We start from the raw sequence: 20259 nt of genomic DNA, 5'->3' as shown, positions 1-20259 counted from the left end.
TATGCCCCCTTTTTACTTAGAATATAAGGTTTATTTTTATCAATTTTCACTGTATCTCTGTTATTACAGAAAGGATTTTATTCAAACTTAAAATAGTTGTTCCACATCATCATACTTAGAATTTCCGGTTAAAGTTTTGGTGCACTTTCACCCTGTCTCTGTTATAACTGAATAGATTTGATTCAAACTTAAAACAGTTGTTCCACATCAACACCCACATTATTTACACAAGGGTCATAACTCTTGCACCAATATTTTATGAATTATCCCCCTTTTTATTTTAAATTTCAGGTTAAGGTTTTGATTTACTTTCACTCTAACTCTATTATTACCAAATGGATTTGATTCAAACTTAAAACAGTTGTTCCACATCATCACGCACATTATATGACACAAGGACCCTAACTCTTACACCAATATTTCATGAATTATGCCACTTTTTTCTTAGAATATCAGTATAATTTTGATGTTTTTTCACCATATCTCTATTATAACTAAATGGATTTAATTCAAACTTAAATCACTACCTACACCATTTAACAAATGTCCACAATGCTAGCACCAGCAAGCTCTGAGTTATGCCCTCTTTTTTACTTAGAATTTCAGGTTTAAGTTGTAATGCACTTTTGCTCTATCTCAGTTATTACAAAGAAGATTTGATTCAAACTTAAAATAGTTATTCCACATTATTGGTCACATGATGTGACACATGGTGCATTACTCTTGCCCGCCCGCTTAGCTCAGTAGGTAAGAGCGTTGGTCTACAAATCGCGGGGGCCGCGAGTTCGATCCTCGGGCGGGGTGTATGTTCTCTGTGACTATTTGATCAACGACATTGTGTATGCAATTATTAGTCCTCCACCTCTGATTCATGTGGGGAAGTTGGCAGTTACTTGAGGAGAACAGGTTTGTACTGGTACAGAATCCAGGAACACTGGTTAGGTTAATTGCCCGCCTTTACATGACTGAAATACTGTCGAAAAACGGCGTTAAACCCAAAACAAACAAACAGACTTGCAGAAAGTTTCCATGAATTATGTCCCTTTTATACTTATTTAATTTTTTGACACAGTGATACACTTTATCTTTATCTCTGTTATTACTCAGTACTTTGGACACAGACTTAAGCTATTGTTCAATATCTTCATCCATGGTGGAGTCATTAAATACTCCAGTGACAACTTCAGCTTCCTCAGATGTGCGCAGTTTCACTATCCAGCATCGAAATAGTGGAATGCACTGTCTCCTTTTACAGCTGTTGTTTTGTTTGAAGCCATAAATATTACATACCAAAATCTTGTACAAAGTAAACAACATAGATGATCACCAACTGCACTAAAATGTTGTAATCTTCTCCGCCATCGGGACTGGTTTACTGATTTTTGCGAATATAATTGCTTGGATAGTCGTCCAAAAGCTTTGAAAATAAAAAATAGCTGTTTATAATTTGAAAGTACACTGTTTTGCATATATTCTAGGGATGTCAGTATTCTGTTATTTTGATAAACAGTTAACTGGTTAACCATATAAAATGTGCTGCATATATTTCTCTATCTTTTATTCTTAAAATGTATTTCCAGACAGATGGTTGATGAAGGAGGCATCTGGATTTGCATTGTTTTTTAAGTTAGCTCATTAGATTTAAACAGATATATTTACAAAACCAGTTTTAAAGATTATTTGAAAACTCAGGGGAACGAGGTAGGGTCCTCATAGACCTCTTGTATTTGAAAATATTAATGATTCAACTAAACACATTTATTTGTAGGCATTAATAGAGAAGGAATGGCTGGCTTTTGGTCACAAGTTTACTGATCGCTGTGGACTTCTAAGTTCAGTCGACAATAAAGAAACATCACCAGTTTTCACACAGTTTCTTGAATGTGTTTGGCAGATGATGCAACAGTTTCCTTGTGCTTTCCAGTTCAACGATCGATTTTTGATAACGCTACATGACCATGTTTATTCCTGTCAATTTGGTACATTCATAGGCAATTGTGAAAAAGACCGTGTTGATTTGAAGTAAGTGCCACTCTGTGTAGTCATTTAAAGCATAATCTTAACGTTCAAGTGCTTTTAATTTTACGATAAATAGAGCATATGTCCAGGTAGAGAAAATGCTCTGTTACAGTGTTAGTAAGGCACTACTTTTAATGTTACTTGTAAAGGGAGGTAAAAAAGGAATTGATGCAATAGTATTTTCTACTATGTTAATCAAATACTCAGACATAACAAATATATAGAGATAGTGTATTTGGATAAAAGCTAAGGTCACAGCACTAAAATTTGTGTTCCACATAGCCATCAATATAGCAAATTGTATGATGATGAATTTTGTGATTCCCATGGCAGAACATTCCTGAGATCACAATGCTCTATTACCTTCAGTTGTTTACATAGGTCAAGTGCATATGACCTAAAGCTGTATAATGTTAGAGCGTTTCATATTTAAATATTTGCATTAAGTTGACGATTCTCTCATTACAGAGATCTATTATTTTGAAATATGAATGTGAAAGAAAGCAAATAATAAGTAAGTAACAACTTTTTGATAAGGCAACAAAGTTGGGCAAGCCCAGTCTTACCTGTGAGCCTCTTCAGAATAATATATGTACAGTATTGAAGTATCAAAATATACAAGCAAACATAAAGTACCAATGAAAGTACTTATGCTAATTAATATGAAATATCAAAAGTGAGAGAAAAAAGATAAACATACAAAAACCTTGTGAGAATCAAAGTATTTACAATCATGAAAAAGCAAGTTGCCCACCAGAGAGCCACCGTGTTAAATACGAGCTTTTGCACTGTGTTAAACTTGATGATTGATGTACAAGATATGGTATATTATTCCACAGTATTGGACATGAGTATGCCAGTGCTTTCCTACAAAATTCCAGTCTTGGTTTTAGAAATATAGATTGACTGCTGATTGTGAGACCTAAGAGAAATGTTTGATGTCTGAGAAAACATATTTGACATATATTCTGGAAGGAGAATGTTGACTGATTATAAACAAATATAGCTTTTTATACCCCCATAAAACGAATTTTGGGGGGTATATAGGAGTGAGCTTGTCTATCGGTCTGTCGGTCCATTGGTTTTCATGGTTTCCGGACAATAACTCATGAAAGGCTTGGCAGATTTATAAAATTTTTGGTACACAGGTGTAACATCAGAAATACAGGTCAAGTTTGACTTTGAGGTCAGTAGGTCAAAGGTCAAGGTCACAATGACCCTTAACAGTTAAAAGGTTTCTGGATGATAACTTGAGAAGGCATTGACATAGGATCATAAATTTTGGTACACAGGTGTAACATCATGAAATACAGGTCAAGTTCGACTTTGAGTTCAGAAGGTTAAAGGTAAAGGTCACAGTGACCCGGAATAATTGAACGGTTTCCAGATGAGAACTTGAAAACGCTTGGGACTAGGATCATAAATTTTGGTACACAGGTGTTACATGATAAAGTACAGGTCAGGTTCAACTTTGAGGTCAGTAGGTCAAAGGTCAAGGTCACAATGACCCGAAACTGTTAAATCGTTTCCGGATGATAAAACTTGAAATTGCTTTGGCCTAGGATCATGAAAATCAATAGGGAGGTTGGTCATGACCAGCAGATGACCACTATTGCTTTTGAGATCAGTATGTCACAGGTCAAGGTCACAGTGACCCGGAACAGTTAAACGGTTTTCGGACGATAACTTCTGAACACTTGGGCCTAGGATCACGAAACTTAATATGGAGGTTGGTCATGACCAGTAGATGACCCATAAAAATTTTGAGTTCAAAAGGTCAAAGGTCAAGCAAATTCGGCTTTGACATTGGCTTAGTTCTGTGACAAGGCCGTATTGTGGGGTATATTCATCACTCCTGTGACAACTCTAGTTTGTAATAGATGCAGTCATGAATTTTTATCCATTTGAGTTCATTAAACAATTGTTCTGTTGGTGTATCAAGATCTTTATCTAGTATAATGACGGCTGCTCTCTCTGAAATTTGTAAATATTGTATAGAAGATCATTAATGCAGTTTCCTCGTTTCATGCAGCAATAATCTAGATGGGGCAGTATATATGCATTAAAGAACAATATTCTTGTCTTTGAGTTCAGATACTGTTTTATTCTTTAAAGTAGACAAAGTAATGAATACATTTTTTTCAAGAAATGTTCTATTTGGACCTTCCAGTTTAGTTTGTGATCTAAATGAATTCCGAACAGTTTTTCAGCTTCTGTGAATTCTATTTCTTGACTATCTAGAGTAAGGTTTTGTACACTGCTTGAATTTAGTGAATTGTAAATTGTTGAATAATAACTGTAGACATAAGGAATAAATTGTGGTTATTGTCTGGATATCATAATACATTAGACTATTTAAAGTAAATGTGAAATCCTTCAGCCTCCAACCCACAATGCAGTTCATTTCATATCCAGTGCCCACACTGCCCACACTGGGCTGAAAAAAGTTTTAGTCACTTTTATGCAGTTGGTCACAGGGTCACCGTCACCAGGGTGCAGTAGGGATGGGACAATAGATTAAATCTACATTGTAGAAAAAAATCCATTTCTGAAAATGTTATCAAAATTGTGATTTTCCCATAGACTTCCAAGTATATTCTGATGTTTTGAAAAATCAGGGTTTAATTAAATTCTACATTTTAGAAAAAAAATGAGACCCGAAAGTGCAGAACTACCTTAAAAGTGATTGATATTTTCAGTAAAGTTATTTATGATACTACTGGAAACCTGGTTAGCTTGTACTAATGGCTTGGTCAAATTTCCATTGATCCAGCAAATTAAATGAAAAATGTTGGACGGTATACCATGAGTAATAACAAATACCATCTTTTCTTGACTTAGTAGAAATTGCTTACTTTATAAAGTATTACACATTATTAGCCCTGAATAGAAATAATTTGAAAACTGTAAAAAGCCTTATAATCGTCATTCTTTTCTAGGTTGTCTGATCGTACATTTTCACTTTGGGGCTTCCTGAGTAAACACAAGACAGAATATCTTAATCCACTCTTCAAAAAGGAATATGAAGTCATGCAACCAGTGCTTATTCCAAAAACATACCCACAATGCATCAGGTAAGATTAAACTCTTCATTTTACTTAAGCACAATAGTAAGGTTGCTTTCACTTAATTGTTTTCACAATTTGCAGAATGCATTTGAAAATTTCAGTGTCAGATCTTTTGCAATGTGTAAGTTTGTATCACATTGTACTGAAGACTTTTTAATAATTGAAATATTATGAGCATTGCTTTCATAATTTAAAGTAGGTCAAATCACTAGTCAAAAGCTTAGTTTGGGCAGTTTTAAGGTCACCAGAACCAAAGGTGTGAGAGTGAGCTATTGTGATGATGCTGTGTCTCTCGTCTATATTCTGGCATTAGCTTTGACTTTATATCATGAACTGGTCAATGGATCTTTACTAAACTTTGTATATAGCATCGTTGTAAGGTCCACTTTTAAATTCTTTAAATGGTTTGGCTTGACTGATTTTAAGGGCTGCCAGAGCTAAAAATGCAAAAATAATTAAACAGCTTCTTATCATTGACCATTTCATGGATCTTTATCAGACTTGGTTTGTAGCATCAGTGTAAGGTCCTCTTCCAGATTTATTCAGATAAGATGCCTGACCCCTTTTAGGGGTCACTAGAGCTAAAATAGAAATACCATTGAACAACTTCTTCTCATGTACGACTTACTGGATCTTCATCAAACTTGTTCTGTAGCATAATTGTGAGGTCCTCTTCCAAACTTATTAAAATTGGGACTCTCAGCACCCTTTTTGGGGCCACAGTGCTGAATATAGATATACCTTTAAACAACTCCTCCTGAATGGATGCATCTTCATCAATGTGGTCTGTAGCATCATTACAAGGTCCTCTCCCAATTTTATGCAAATGGTGGCACTTGGCCACTGTTTGTCACCTCTAGAGGTAATAATTGAACTATTTTAAAGAGACCTTCCAAAATGCCCTCAGCCTGCTCTAATTGTCTGTGTTTTTTCCACCCAATTCTAAAGACCAAAGAACCATATAGTGTTTGAACTGTTTGTCATCTGACACTGTGTGACACTAATTTATGTTATTAACATCTACAGCCTCTGGAAATTTTGACCCATGGAACATTATTATGGTCTTTTTTCCAACGTTTATCTAGGGCCATGATGGCCCTCTTGCGTTGGTTTGACATTTACCTTTCTCTTAGAAAAAAAAAAAACATAATAGAAATTTTCTAAAATGGCCTTACTCTTGCAAAAATTCCTATAACCCTTTGTCTTACCCACATCTGCAGGAACTGTTACATAAATACTGTACATCATGGTGTATACCCATATCAGATCCCTCTCTGTAGAAAATGAGAAAACGGATCCCTCTTTGTTCGCGCACAGGACACTCTCTGTGCTAGACAATGAACTCCAACGTCAGTCAGCTCGGAAAATCAAATTGTTCGTCTTAAACATATTTTTGTGCATAAAAACATATGGCCCACGGAATGGCGTAGCTATATACCATTGATTTTTTAGCTCACCTGTCACATAGTGACAAGGTGAGCTTTTGTGATCACCCTTCGTCTGTCATCCGTCGTCAGTCCATGCGTGCGTCCGTCCGTCCGTCAACAATTTCTTGTCTGCACGATAGTGGTTTCATTTATGATTTTATTTTAACCAAACTTGCACACAACTTGTATCTCCATAAGATCACAGTTCCTTTCTTGAACTGGCCAGATCCCATTATGGGTTCCAGAGTTATGGCCCCTGAAAGGGCCAAAATTAGCTATTTTGACCATGTCTGCACAATAGCAGCTTCATTTATGATTTGAATTTAATCAAACTTGCACAAAACTTGTGTCACCATAAGATCTCGGTTCCTTTCTTGAACCGGCCAGATCCCATAATGGGTTCCAGAGTTATGGCCCCTGAAAGGGCCAAAATTAGCTATTTTGACCTTGTCTGCACAATAGCAGCTTCATTTATGATTTGATTTTAACCAAAGTTGCACACAACTTGTATCACCACAAGATCTTGCTTCCTTTCTTCAACTGGCCAGATTCTATCATGGGTTCAAGAGTTATGGCCCCTTAAAGGTCCAAAATTGGCTATTTTGGCTTTTGCAGCCATATAGAGACTTCATTTATTGTTTTATTTGATACAAACTTTTAAAATATCTTCAACAACAATAAGTCTTGGATTCCGTGACAAATCAGATCCAATCATAGGTTCCAGAGTTATTTTATATCTGATTACCTCCTCTGATTGTAATCAAAATTGATTTATATCAGTTAGTACTCATAGGACTTATTTGAAATTTCATTATTGTTATTAGTTGGACTGAGACAATCAGGGTAGATAACTAAGAACTGATTTTATGTCAAATTACCTCCCTTTTGTTTCAAATTGAAATGGGTATATCTCCATAACTAATGAAGATACTGATCTGAAATTTTATTTATGTCAACAGATTTATTTCACAGATCCTTCTTTTGTTCACTTACAATTTTTATTTTTAGCTCACCTGTCACAAAGTGACAAGGTGAGCTTTTGTGATCGCGCGGTGTCCGTCGTGCGTGCGTGCGTAAACTTTTGCTTGTGACCACTCTAGAGGTCACATTTTTCATGGGATCTTTATGATATCTAGGTCAAATTCGAAACTGGGTCATGTGCCTTCAAAAACTAGGTCAGTAGGTCTAAAAATAGAAAAACCTTGTGACCTCTTTAGAGGCCATATATTTCACAAGATCTTCATGAAAATTGGTCACAATGTTCACCTTGATGATATCTAGGTCAAGTTCGAAACTGGGTCACGTGCCGTCAAAAACTAGGTCAGTAGGTCTAAAAATAGAAAAACCTTGTGACCTCTCTAGAGGCCATATATTATACAAGATCTTAAAGAAAATTAGTCAGAATGTTCATCTTGATGATATCTAGGTCAAGTTCGAAACTGGGTCATGTGCCATCAAAAAGTAGGTCAGTAGGTCAAATAATAGAAAAACCTTGTGACCTCTTTAAAAGCCACATTTTTCATGGGATCTGTATGAATGTTGGTCTGAATGATCATCTTGATGATATCTAGGTCAAGTTTGAAACTGGGTCACGTGCGGTCAAAAACTAGGTCTGTAGGTCTAAAAATAGAAAAACCTTGTGACCTCTCTAGAGGCCATATATTTCATGAGATCTTCATGAAAATTGGTCAGAATGTTTACCTTGATGATATCTAGGTCAAGTTCGAAAGTGGGTCATGTGCCTTCAAAAACTAGGTCAGTAGGTCAAATAATAGAAAAACCTTGTGACCTCTCTAGAGGCCATATTTTTCATGGGATCTGTATGAAAGTTGGTCTGAACGTTCATCTTGATGATATCTAGGTCAGTTTCGAAAGTGGGTCATGTGCCATCAAAAACTAGGTCAGTAGGTCAAATAATAGAAAAACCTTGTGACCTCTCTAAAGGCCATATTTTTCATGGGATCTGTATGAAAGTTGGTCTGAATGTTCATCATGATGATATCTAGGTCAAGTTCGAAACAGGGTCATGTGTGGTCAAAAACTAGGTCAGTAGGTCTAAAAATAGAAAAACCTTGTGACCTCTCTAGAGGCCATACTTGTGAATGGATCTCCATAAATATTGGTCAGAATGTTCACCTTGATGATATCTAGATCAAGTTTGAAACTGGGTCACGTGCCTTAAAAAACTAGGCCAGTAGGTATAAAAATAGAAAAACCTTGTGACCTCTCTAGAGGCCATATTTTTCATGAGATCTTCATGAAAATTAGTGAGAATGTTCACCTTGATGATATCTAGATAAAATTCAAAACAGGGTCACCTACCTTCGAAAACTAGGTCAATAGGTCAAATAATAGAAAAACCTTGTGACCTCTCTAGAGACCATATTTTTCAATGGATCTTCTTGAAAATTGGTCAGATTTTTATCTTGATAATATCTAGGTCAAGTTCAAAACTGGGTCACATGAGCTCAAAAACTAGGTCACTATGTCAAATAATAGAAAAAACGACGTCATACTCAAAACTGGGTCATGTGGGAAGAGGTGAGCGATTCAGGACCATCATGGTCCTCTTGTTTTAATAACTTCCCTTTTACGTTTCTATAAATAGCTTATTTTTAGTAACTTTTTCATTATTGGCCGTAGGGAAAAACTGAGACCACTTTCTGTGGTACAACATGGATGGTACCTCCAATTTTTAGGTGTATTTTGACATATCTGTACCTTGTAAGAATTTTTTTTCTTTTTGGTTAAATTTCTTCGCATTGTTGTTCCTGTCCTTTGGACTTAGATATTTTTTCTGAGGACCTTCTTGTCCTCAAGTGCAATGATAACAGGTGAGCAATATAGGGCCATCATGGCCTGTTTATTGTTACATTTGTTTTATCAGTTGACTTAATTCCAAATGAAGATGAAATGTAGCCGGAGGTACTGGCTTGGATGAACATCGTGCGATGTTTATGAAACTTATATACGACTTTCCTTGAATATAGCAAATATCTGGTACCTTAGATGTGAAGCCGTTGATCCTATCTTATTTGTAAATACACAATATGTGGATATTTTCATCATATTTCCTTAAAAACGCTCTACTTTTGATTTCATTAATGCAGGGATCCCTCTCAGTCGGCTCAATTTTGCCTCATAGGGATCCCTCTTGACACTCTACACACGGCACGGGAACCCTCTCGGACACAATTATTTTTCTATCGGCACAGGTGCCCTCTCAATTTAGTGTTAGAGTTATGAAATGGTGTTCGTATTTAAAAGCAAAACAATAATTATAGGTTATTAGCTATGCACAAGTTTTGTAGTGGAAAAAGATAGTACGACTTTAGGAGCGCAATATTCTTTCACTAAAGAATGATCGAGTGCATATTTACCAATGCAGAGATGATAACCTTTTTATTAGCTCACCTGTCACATGGTGACAAGGTGAGCTTTTGTGATCACCCTTTGTCCGTCGTCAGTCCGTGCGTGCGTGCGTCAACAATTTCTTGTCTGCACGATAGTGGTTTCATTTATGATTTTATTTTAACCAAACTTGCTTACAACTTGTATCACCATAAGATCTCGGTTCCTTTCTTGAACTGGCCAGATCCCTTATGGGTTCCAGAGTTATGGCCCCTGAAAGGGCCAAAATTAGCTATTTTGACCATGTCTGCACAATAGCAGCTTTATTTATGATTTGATTTTTACCAAACTGGCACACAACTTGTATCACCATAAGATCTTGGTTCCTTTCTGGAACTGGCCAGATTCCATCATGGGTTCCAGAGTTATGGCCCCTGAAAGGGCCAGAGTTAGCTATTTTGACCTTGTCTGCACAATAGCAGCTTCATTTATGATTTGATTTTAACCAAACTTGCACACAACTTGTATCACCAGAAGATCTTGGTTCCTTTCTTGAAGTGGCGAGATTCCATTATGGGTTCCAGAGTTATGGCCCCTGAAAGGGCCAGAATTAGCTATTTTGACCTTGTCTGCACAATAGCAGCTTCATTTATGATTTGAATTTAATCAAACTTGCACACAACTTGTGTCACCGTAAGATCTTGATTCTTTAGTTGAACCAGCCAGATCCCTTAATGAGTTCCATAGTTATGGCCCCTGAAAGGGCCGAAATTAGCTATTTTGACCTTGTCTGCACAATAGCAGCTTCATTTATTATTCGATTTAACCAAACTTGCACACAACTTGTATCACCAGAAGATCTTGATTCCTTTCTTAAACTGGCCAGATTTCATCATGGGTTCCTGAGTTATGGCCCCTTAAAGGTCTAAAATTGGCTATTTTGGTTTTTGCAGCCATATAGAGACTTCATTTATGGTTTTATTTGATACAAACTTCCAGAATAACTTCAACAACAATAATTCTTGGATTCCATGACAAATCAGATCCAAGCGTAGGTTCACTTATTTTATATCTGATTACCTCCCCTGATTGTAATCAAAATGGATTTGTATCAGTAAGTACTTGTAGCAATTATTTGAAATTTCATTATTGTCATTAGTTGGACTGAGCCAATCAGGGTAGATAACTATGGACGGATTTTATGTCAAATTACCTCCCTTTATTTCAAATTAAAATGTGTATATCTCCTTAACTAATGAAGATACTGATCTGAAATTTCATTTATGTCAACAGATTTATTTGGCAGATCCTTCTTTTGTTCACTTACAATAATTTTGTTTTAATTACTTCTCTTTTACATTACTATAAATAGCTTATTTTTAGTAACTTTTTTATTATTGGCCGTAGGGAAAAACCGAGACCTTTCTGTGGTACGACATGGATGGTACTTCCAATTTTTAGGTGTATTTTGACATATCTGTACCTTGTAAGATTTTTTTTTTCTTTTTGGTTAAATTTCTTCCCTTTGTTGTAACTGTCCTTTGGAGTTAGATATTTTTTCTGAGGACCTTCTTGTCCTCAAGTGCAATGATAACAGGTGAGCGATATAGGGCCATCACGGCCCTCTTGTTACATAGACATACAATGTAATGTAACTGCACTATATTCTATTTTCAATAGTCTGAATAAGATTGACAATACTGAACTAAATAAAAAAAATGTTAATGCCACGACACACATTCAATTACGCCACGCATCCGTTATGAAAGTTAGGCGTCAGTGTATGTACCGATGTTTTCGGTACAGAGTTGTGTGCCCGGGCGGATGGGGGTTTGTTATGATAAGTACAGATGTGTCGCTGAACCTTTTCAGACTAGCTATGCATGAATTTGTGACAAATGTACCAGTGTGGGGAGGAACACCCTGTGTTCTACAGACACATTCTAGTTAAGGTTAAAGTTGGGAATTATTTTCCTGTTAAATTTTTTCAAAAGCTTCGTTTATACTTTATGTGCATGTAGTTTCTTGGACTGTTTTTGCAATCGCTCGATGTCAGGCTTCCTTCTGTCTGTCAACATTTAGCTTGTGTATGCCATAGAGGCTGTATTTTTCAACTGATCTTCATGAAATTTGGTCAGAATGATTACCTTGATGAAATCTAGGCCAAGTTCGAAAATGGGTCATCTGGGGTCAAAAACTAGGTCACTGGGTCAAATCAAAGAAAAACCATGTGTGTGCAATAAAGGTTGTATTTTTCAATTGATCTTCATGAATTATGGTCAGAATGATTGCCATGATGAAATCTAGGTCAAGTTCGAATATGGGTCATCTGGGGTCAAAAACTAGGTCACTAGGTCAAATCAAAGAAAAACCTTGTGTATGCAATAGAGGCTGTAATGTTTAAATTATTTCCCTTTAGAATTGTTTTTGAAATGATTGAAAGGAATTTATGTGAACTTCAGGAGTGTGGTGAAGAACATTTAAGGAACTGTAGTGTGTATACTAGTAAACCAGAACTCCTGTATACATATTGAACACAGTAGTTCTTTGTAACAGACTTTCTCTTTTAACTATTATGAATACTGTACATTATTTAAAAGTATTTTCTATTTTTGACATTCTTTACATGAAACATTTGCTTCAGTGGGGATGGGGATGGGGATGGACATATCTGACATAACTCTTGTTTAGTGGGAACTTGATTATAACTGGAGGCTTGCTTTAAAATCTTATATTAGTTGAAATCGTTTTCAGTTTCATTAGTTGAAAAATGTAAAAATCAAGTGTTTCTTTGGTTCTTATAACTAACGATTGATGTAGTATTTCATGCTATCGGATTTGTAATGTCTGGCTTAAATTGCATTTTACATATATAAATCAAGATAGAAAATTGTGTCGGACAAATACAAGTTGGGAAATTGCAGAAAAAGTGAATGCATCAAAATTGATTAAATTCGTTAGTTTAAATATTTTTTTAGATTTTGGAGAGGGATGTATAACAGATTTGAGACAGGCATTCATCCGAGAGATCAGATAAAGGATATATTATCTGCTGCCAAAGACCATAGCAGCTCTCTTGAAGACCATGTCAGATTGTTAGAAAGGGTAAGTTATACAGAACAGATGAGCTACCTTTGAAGCTTATTGTAATCACTCAGTCCATGCCAACAACTCTATCCATTTGTCCGTGCCAGCAACTCTATCCATTTGTCCAAGTGTTCAACTATGTCCATTTGTCCATGCCAACTCCTCTGTCCATTTGTTCATACTGTCAACTATGTCTATTTGTCCATGCCAGCAACTCTGTCCATTTGTCCATGATGTCAGCTATGTTTGTCCATGCCAGCAGCTCTGTCCATTTGTCCATGCTGGCAACTATATTTATTTGTCCATGCCAGCAACTCTTGTCCATTTCTTCATACTATCAGCTGTGTCTATTTGTTCATGCCAGCAGCTCTGTCCATTTGTCCATGCTGGCAACTATGTCTATTTGTCCATGCCAGCAACTCTATCCATTTCTTCATACTGTCAGCTGTGTCTATTTGTCCATGCCAGCACCTCTGTCCATTTGTCCATACTAGCAACTATGTATGTTTGTCCATGCCAGCAACTATGTTTATTTGTCCATGCCAGCAACTCTGTCTATTTGTCCATGCTGTCAACTATGTCCATTTGTCCATGCCAACACCTCTGTCCATTTGTCCATGCTGGGAGCTATGTCTATTTGTCCATGCCAGCAGCTCTGTCCATTTGTCCATGCTGTCAACTAGTATTTGTCCATGCCATTAACTCTGTCTATTTGTTCATGCTGTCAGCTATGTCCATTTGACATTTGGACATATCAACACCTCTGTCCATTTGTCCATGCTGGCAACTATGTTTATTTGTCCATGCCAGCAACTCTGTCCATTTGTTAATACTGTCAACTATGTCCATTTGTCCATGCCAGCAACTCTGTCCATTTGTCCATGCTGGCAACTATGTTTATTTGTCCATGCCAGCATCTCTGTTCATGCTGTCAACTATGTCCATTTGTCCATGCCAGCAACTCTGTCCATGCTGTCAACTATGTCCATTTGTCCATGCCAGCAACTCTGTCCATTTGTCCATGCTGGCAACTATGTTTATTTGTCCATGCCAGCAACTCTGTCCATTTGTTCATACTGTCAACTCTGTCCATTTGTCCATGCTGTCAACTATGTACATTTGTCCATGCCAGCAACTCTGTCCATTTGTTCATACTGTCAACTCTGTCCATTTGTCCATGCTGTCAACTATGTACATTTGTCCATGCCAGCAACTCTGTCCATTTGTTCATGCTGTGAACTATGTCTATTTGTCTATGCCAGCAACTCTGTCCATTTGTTAATAACAGTCAACTATGTACATTTGTCCATGCCAGCAACTATGTCCATTTTTCAATGCTGTCAGCTATGTCTATTTGTCTGTGCCAGCAATTATGGACACATATGTGTCCATGCCAGCAACTATATCCATTTTGTACATGCCAACAACTTTGTCCATTTGTCCATACAGGCAACTATGCCTATTTGTCCATGCCAACAACTCTGTCCAGGCTGTCAACTATGTCCATTGGTTATATTTCTGCCAGATTTTGGTCCATTTGTCTGCCCATTTAAAATAGTGCCTGTTCTGTATCTTTTTAGCTCACCTGAACGGCATATAGTCACTGCCTTGTCTGTCTGTCTGTCCAACACACTTCTTGTCCAGAGGATAACTCAAGAAGTATTGAAGGTATCAAGTTGTAACTATATACAATGTTTGACCTCATTGAAAGGTAATGCAGTGACATGGAACCATAACTCTAGTTTTTCCCATTTTTGAATAATCTCCCTTTTTTTTGAAAACTGATATTGTTTCTTATATTCCCTCATACACGGGCTGCCAGTCTGTCCCCCTCTTGTTATATATCTCCTATGGTTTATTAGTATCCTTCAAAGTTTTTAACATTTCTCACTAGGTCTATTGTATCTCACATTAATTCTTATGTTCCCTGATAGGCTTCCCCCGCAACCTCCTTCCAACATTTCTAAGCTTCCCTTATTCCCACCCCTCCCCCTCCACCCTACCAAGAAAAATTCATTGTTATAATTTTCCACATCATATAATGATCATAAAATAGTTATAACTTGATTAATGTTTTTGTATCCCGTTTTGTGGACAGGTCTTGTTCTTGTTTAAAGTTTGTACACCTTGTAGTCATTTCATACAGAACTTAAAAGGTAATTCTTTCAATGTTAACTTGCCTTGCTGAGACTGTGATAATTTGTATTTATATTTCTACTGTTTTTCAGAGGTTGACACAGATTTGTCAAATTCTTGGAAAATCCGATGAAACGATTCAGCAGACACTGCAAGGTTGTGTATCTATGGATTCCCTTGATGGTGATATAGATGATAACTTTCACCATAAACTGAAAGACAAGTTGTTAGATAACCATACTATTGGTGAAAACCATTTAGTAAACTCGTCAGACTTCGTAAAACGTGAAAATCTGGAAAAGAATAGACTGTTGGATGGAAATACAAGTCAGACCAAAAGCGACTCAGAATCTGGATTTGATGAGTCATGTTCGCAGATGTCACGATCAGGTATAGACGATCGTATCTCCACACTAGAACCTGAGTCCATGTCCCATTCCGAGAGCTTAGAAAAGCTTAATTTGGACCAGTTACATCTAGAGCTTGAGTCAGTTGCTGTGGATTGGCGCCCATTTCGTAATATTTATACATGTAGTTGTGCAATGCCGTTTGACCATTTTATGAAAAAGGCAAGCTTCATACGTTTTTTAGCTCACCTGAGCTCAAAATGCACATGGTGAGCTTGTGGGATCATTGAATGTCCATCATACGTAGTCCACAGTTTATTTAAAGAACATCTCCTAAACCAGCAAGCCAATTTCAACCAAATTTCTCATAGATGTTTCTTTCGTGGTCCTCTTTCAGATCCCTTCAAATCTAGATAATCTAACCAGAATTCTGGTTGCCATGGCAGCCTAAGGTAGAACAAAAAAAATACTCTTTTTAGACCATGTTTGCCTGATTTCAAAATTAGTTCACAGAAGTGGTCCTTTGTAGACCCTCTGCCAAATTCATTCAGATCATTCTGCTCTTCTATAAACCATGGTCACCAGTCATCAGGGTAAGATTTCCTTATATGGTTATAATGGTAATTTTGAGAATCTTCTTGTCAGAAAATGCTGGGGATAGTTTCAAAATGAGTTCAAAGAAATTTTCTTTACCCTCTACCAAGAATGGCTGGCATTGGTTTTTCCCTTTATGTAAATGTGGAAATAAAAAAAAAATATGCAGTTGAATTTTAAAATAATTTCACACAAATGTTCCTTGCCTGACCCTTTACAAGAAGTATTCATATTATTCTAGTTTGTCTAATACCATTGCCAACAAAGCTGAAAATAGAAAAACCTTCAAATAGCTTTTCCACCTAAACCATTCGTCTTCATATAATGTCACAGAAATGTTCCTCAGGTGACCCTCTACCAAGATTGTTCAGATTATTCAGATTTGTCAAAAAAAAATGCCCACCAGGTCTATTTTTAAAAATCTTTTTGTCAGAAACTCTAGCCTGGTTTTGAAATAATTTCACAATTGTTCCTTAGGTGACTGCTAAGACGATTGCTTGAATAAATCAGATTTATCAACAGAAATAGCTGCTAGAGGGCATAGTTACATTTTCCATATTTGTATTAACGCTGATCTCTACGAAATCAAATGTAAATGAATACAGGTCTAAGTCACAAGTATTCCATGTGCCCATTCCCAAGAGCATCCTATCTTCTTTTCTCTACAGCCCTTAGCATGTTTTGGTAGCATTCTGTCAAAATCTGCATGCTCCTATGGCATGCTAGGTAAAATGGCTGCGTTTGAATTTTAAAACCCAAAATATAACGCCTAAAGAGGCAAAGATTTAGGGGATTACAGTTTATGAAGTGTTATTTTCTTACATAAAAGCTTACACTCCTTTTTAGCTCACCTGAACTTTGTTCAGACTAAGCTGTTAGTATGAGTGGATGGTCCTTATAGTCTGTCATCCTGACACAGCAGTTTTACTTCAACCTCTTCTCATTGGAAACTACTGGTCAGAATTACACCTAACTTGGACTTTAGCATCATGGCATGGACCTCTGTATAGTTTGTTCAACTGGTTTAGCCTGGCAACTTTCAGGGGCTGCCAAAGCTTAAACTAGAAAAACCTCTAAATGAATTCTTCTCTTGAACCACTGAATGGATCTTCACCAAACTTGGTCTGTAGGATCCTTGCAACATTCTCAGATATGTTCAAATTGTTCTGCTTGGTTACTTAGGGTATGCGAGAGCTAAATGTAGGAAATCTATTAAACAACTTCTTTTCATGAACTAATGAACCACTTGATGGATCTTCACCAAACTTGGTCTGTAGGATTCTTGCAACATTCTCAGATATGTTCAAATTGTTCTGCTTGGTTACTTAGGGTCTGCGAGAGCTAAATGTAGGAAATCTATTAAACAACTTCTTTTCATGAACTAATGAACCATTTGATGGATCATCATCTTCACCAAACTTGGTCTGTAGGATTCTTGCAACATTCTCAGATATGTTCAAATTGTTCTGCTTGGTTACTTAGGGTATGCGAGAGCTAATGTAGGAAATCTATTAAACAACTTCTTTTCATGAACTAATGAACCACTTGATGGATCTTCACCAAACTTGGTCTGTAGGATCCTTGTATGGTCTTCTCTTTACTTTGATGAAACCTTCAAACATCTTTAACTCACAAACCAGTTGATGGATCTTCATTAAAAGTTAGATAATACTTTAGATTTCATATTATAAACAGATAGAACAGTTTTCTAAATAGATGTGCATAATTGTTTGTTTTAAAAAAACATCTTTCAGTACTGCATATGAATTTCTGCATTTAGATCCGTAAAACTAGTTATAAAAACAATTGGGTCAATAAAACTTCGGTTCATTAAAACTTTCAACTATATTAATCAATATCCAAACCTTTGACAAATATTAGAGAAAAAAAATCAGAAATAGGATTAAAAAATAATTGTATTTCTGTTTCATAACAAAATATGTGGCAGCCACATTATAAGCAAAGCCAATTATGAGCCTTAAAATGACTTTTTCTCACAAACAACTGTATGGATCTTTACCAGTATTGATCTGCAGCATCCTGGTTTGTTTCTCTCTCATATTTGTGTAAAGGTTCTGATTGGTTCCTTTTAATTTTAAGAACTTCTTCTTACAAACTAATTGATGAATCTTTACCAGACTTGGTCTGTAGCAGCCTTAAATGATCTTCTCTCAAGTTTGTTTGAGTGGTTCACCTTGACTCCTTTTAAGGGCTGTCAGAGCTGAAGTAGAAAAAAAGCCTTTAAACCAGTATGTTCTAATAAAGCAAATGAAGGATATTTACCAGACTTGTTCCATGGCACTATTGCATGTACATCTCTATTTTAGTCAGATTGTTCTGCATATTAGAGCTAAACAAGAGCTGTCTCCATAGGATGACACATGCCCCCGATGGCACTTTAAATGAATAGTTATGGCCGATGTTAGAGTTTAGGACCTTTGACCTATGGACCTGGGTCTTGCGCGCGACACGTCGTCTTACTGTGGTACACATTCATGCCCAATAATTTTAAAATCCATGCATGAATGACAAAGATATGGACCGGACACACCCATCAATGCACTATCATGAAATACGACCTTTAACATCTAAGTGTGACTTTGACCTTTGAGCTACGAACCTGGGTCATGCGCGCGACACGTCGTCTTACCGTGGTTCACATTCATGCCAAGTTATTTGAAAATCCATCCATGGATGACAAAGAGATGGACCGGACACGAATGCACTATCATGGAAAATGACCTTTAACGTCTAAGTGTGACCTTGACCTTTGACCTACCGACCTGGGTCTTTCGCGCGACACATTGTCTTACTGTGGTACACATTCATGCCAAGTTATTTGAAAATCCATCCATCGATGACAAAGATATGGACCGGACACGAATGCAGTATCATGAAAAATGACCTTTAACGTCTAAGTGTGACCTTGACCTTTGAGCTACGGACCTGGGTCTTGTGCGTGACACGTCGTCTTACTGTGGTACACATTCATGCCAAGTTATTTGAAAATCCATCCATCGATGACAAAGATATGGACCGGACACGAAAATTGCGGACAGACAGACTGACAGACCTACAGACTGACAGACGGTTCAAAAACTATATGCCTCCCTTTGGGGGCATAAAAAATGGCAAATCTTTGAACAACTTCTTCTATTGTGAAACACTTGAAAGATCTTCACTAGACTTGGTCAGTTGAACCTTTCTCAATTTGGTTTAAATGTTTCCACTTGACTACCAGGCTACTAGAGGCTACTAGAGCTGAAAGGTTTTTAAACAACTTTTTCTCATGAACTCGATGGATGTCTCGAGTTCACATTAATGACAACAAAAAACAAGAAGCTTTAAATAACTATTTATGATATGCTTAATGGATATTCACCAAATTCATCTAGAAGCAAGGTCAAAGGTCAGGGTCCTCAGGTGAGGACCTCAGGTCCATTTGGACTTATTTTTCTTTTTAGCTCGACTTTTCAAAGAAAAAGTAGAGCTATTGCACTAACCTAACCCGGTGTCGCCGTCGACGTTGCATAAAGTTTTTGATAAAGTCAAATATCTCAGTTACTATCAAAGCTATTGACTTGAAACTTAAATAAGTTATTTACTATCAAAGTCTACACCAGGAAAAACAATCCCCATAACTCTGATTGAATTTTGACAGAGTTATGCCCCTTTTTATGCCCCCAAAGGGAGGCATATAGTTTTTGAACCGTCGGTCTGTCCGCAATTTTCGTGTCCGGTCCATATCTTTGTCATAGATGGATGGATTTTCAAATAACTTGGCATGAATGTGTACCACAGTAAGACGATGTGTCGCGCGCAAGACCCAGGTCCGTAGCTCAAAGGTCAAGGTCACACTTAGACGTTAAAGGTCATTTTTCATGATAGTGCATTCGTGTGCGGTCCATATCTTTGTCATCCATGGATGGATTTTCAAATAACTTGGCATGAATGTGTACCACAGTAAGACGACATGTCACGCGCAAGACCCAGGTCCGTAGCTCAAAGGTCAAGGTCACACTTAGACGTTAAAGGTCATTTTTCATGATAGTGCATTCGTGTCCGGTCCATATCTTTGTCATCCATGGATTGATTTTCAAATAACTTGGCATGAATGTGTACCACAGTAAGACGACATGTCGCGCGCAAGACCCAGGTCCGTAGGTCAAAGGTCCTAAACTCTAACATCGGCCATAACTATTCATTCAAAGTGCCATCGGGGGCATGTGT

At 37.0% G+C, this 20259-nt stretch overlaps 1 protein-coding gene across 3 annotated transcripts in view; it reads left to right on the top strand.

The window, feature by feature from the left end:
* LOC123557428 (myotubularin-related protein 8-like) overlaps positions 1-20259 on the top strand; it is a 110968-nt gene that overhangs the window by 67444 nt on the left and 23265 nt on the right. For 2 of the 3 annotated variants that reach the window (XM_053543767.1, XM_053543766.1), the window contains exons 10-13: positions 1769-2022; positions 4959-5093; positions 12844-12970; positions 15181-15657. In XM_053543767.1, coding sequence (XP_053399742.1) covers positions 1769-2022; positions 4959-5093; positions 12844-12970; positions 15181-15657 — 993 coding nt within the window. The remainder of the gene's footprint in view (positions 1-1768; positions 2023-4958; positions 5094-12843; positions 12971-15180; positions 15658-20259) is intronic. The other variant, XM_053543768.1, reaches the window with a different exon arrangement.

The sequence above is a fragment of the Mercenaria mercenaria genome, chromosome 5 (genome assembly GCF_021730395.1).
Source record: "Mercenaria mercenaria strain notata chromosome 5, MADL_Memer_1, whole genome shotgun sequence".
NCBI classification, from domain to species: Eukaryota; Metazoa; Mollusca; class Bivalvia; order Venerida; family Veneridae; genus Mercenaria; species Mercenaria mercenaria.
This window is presented reverse-complemented; position numbering and strand designations above follow the sequence as displayed.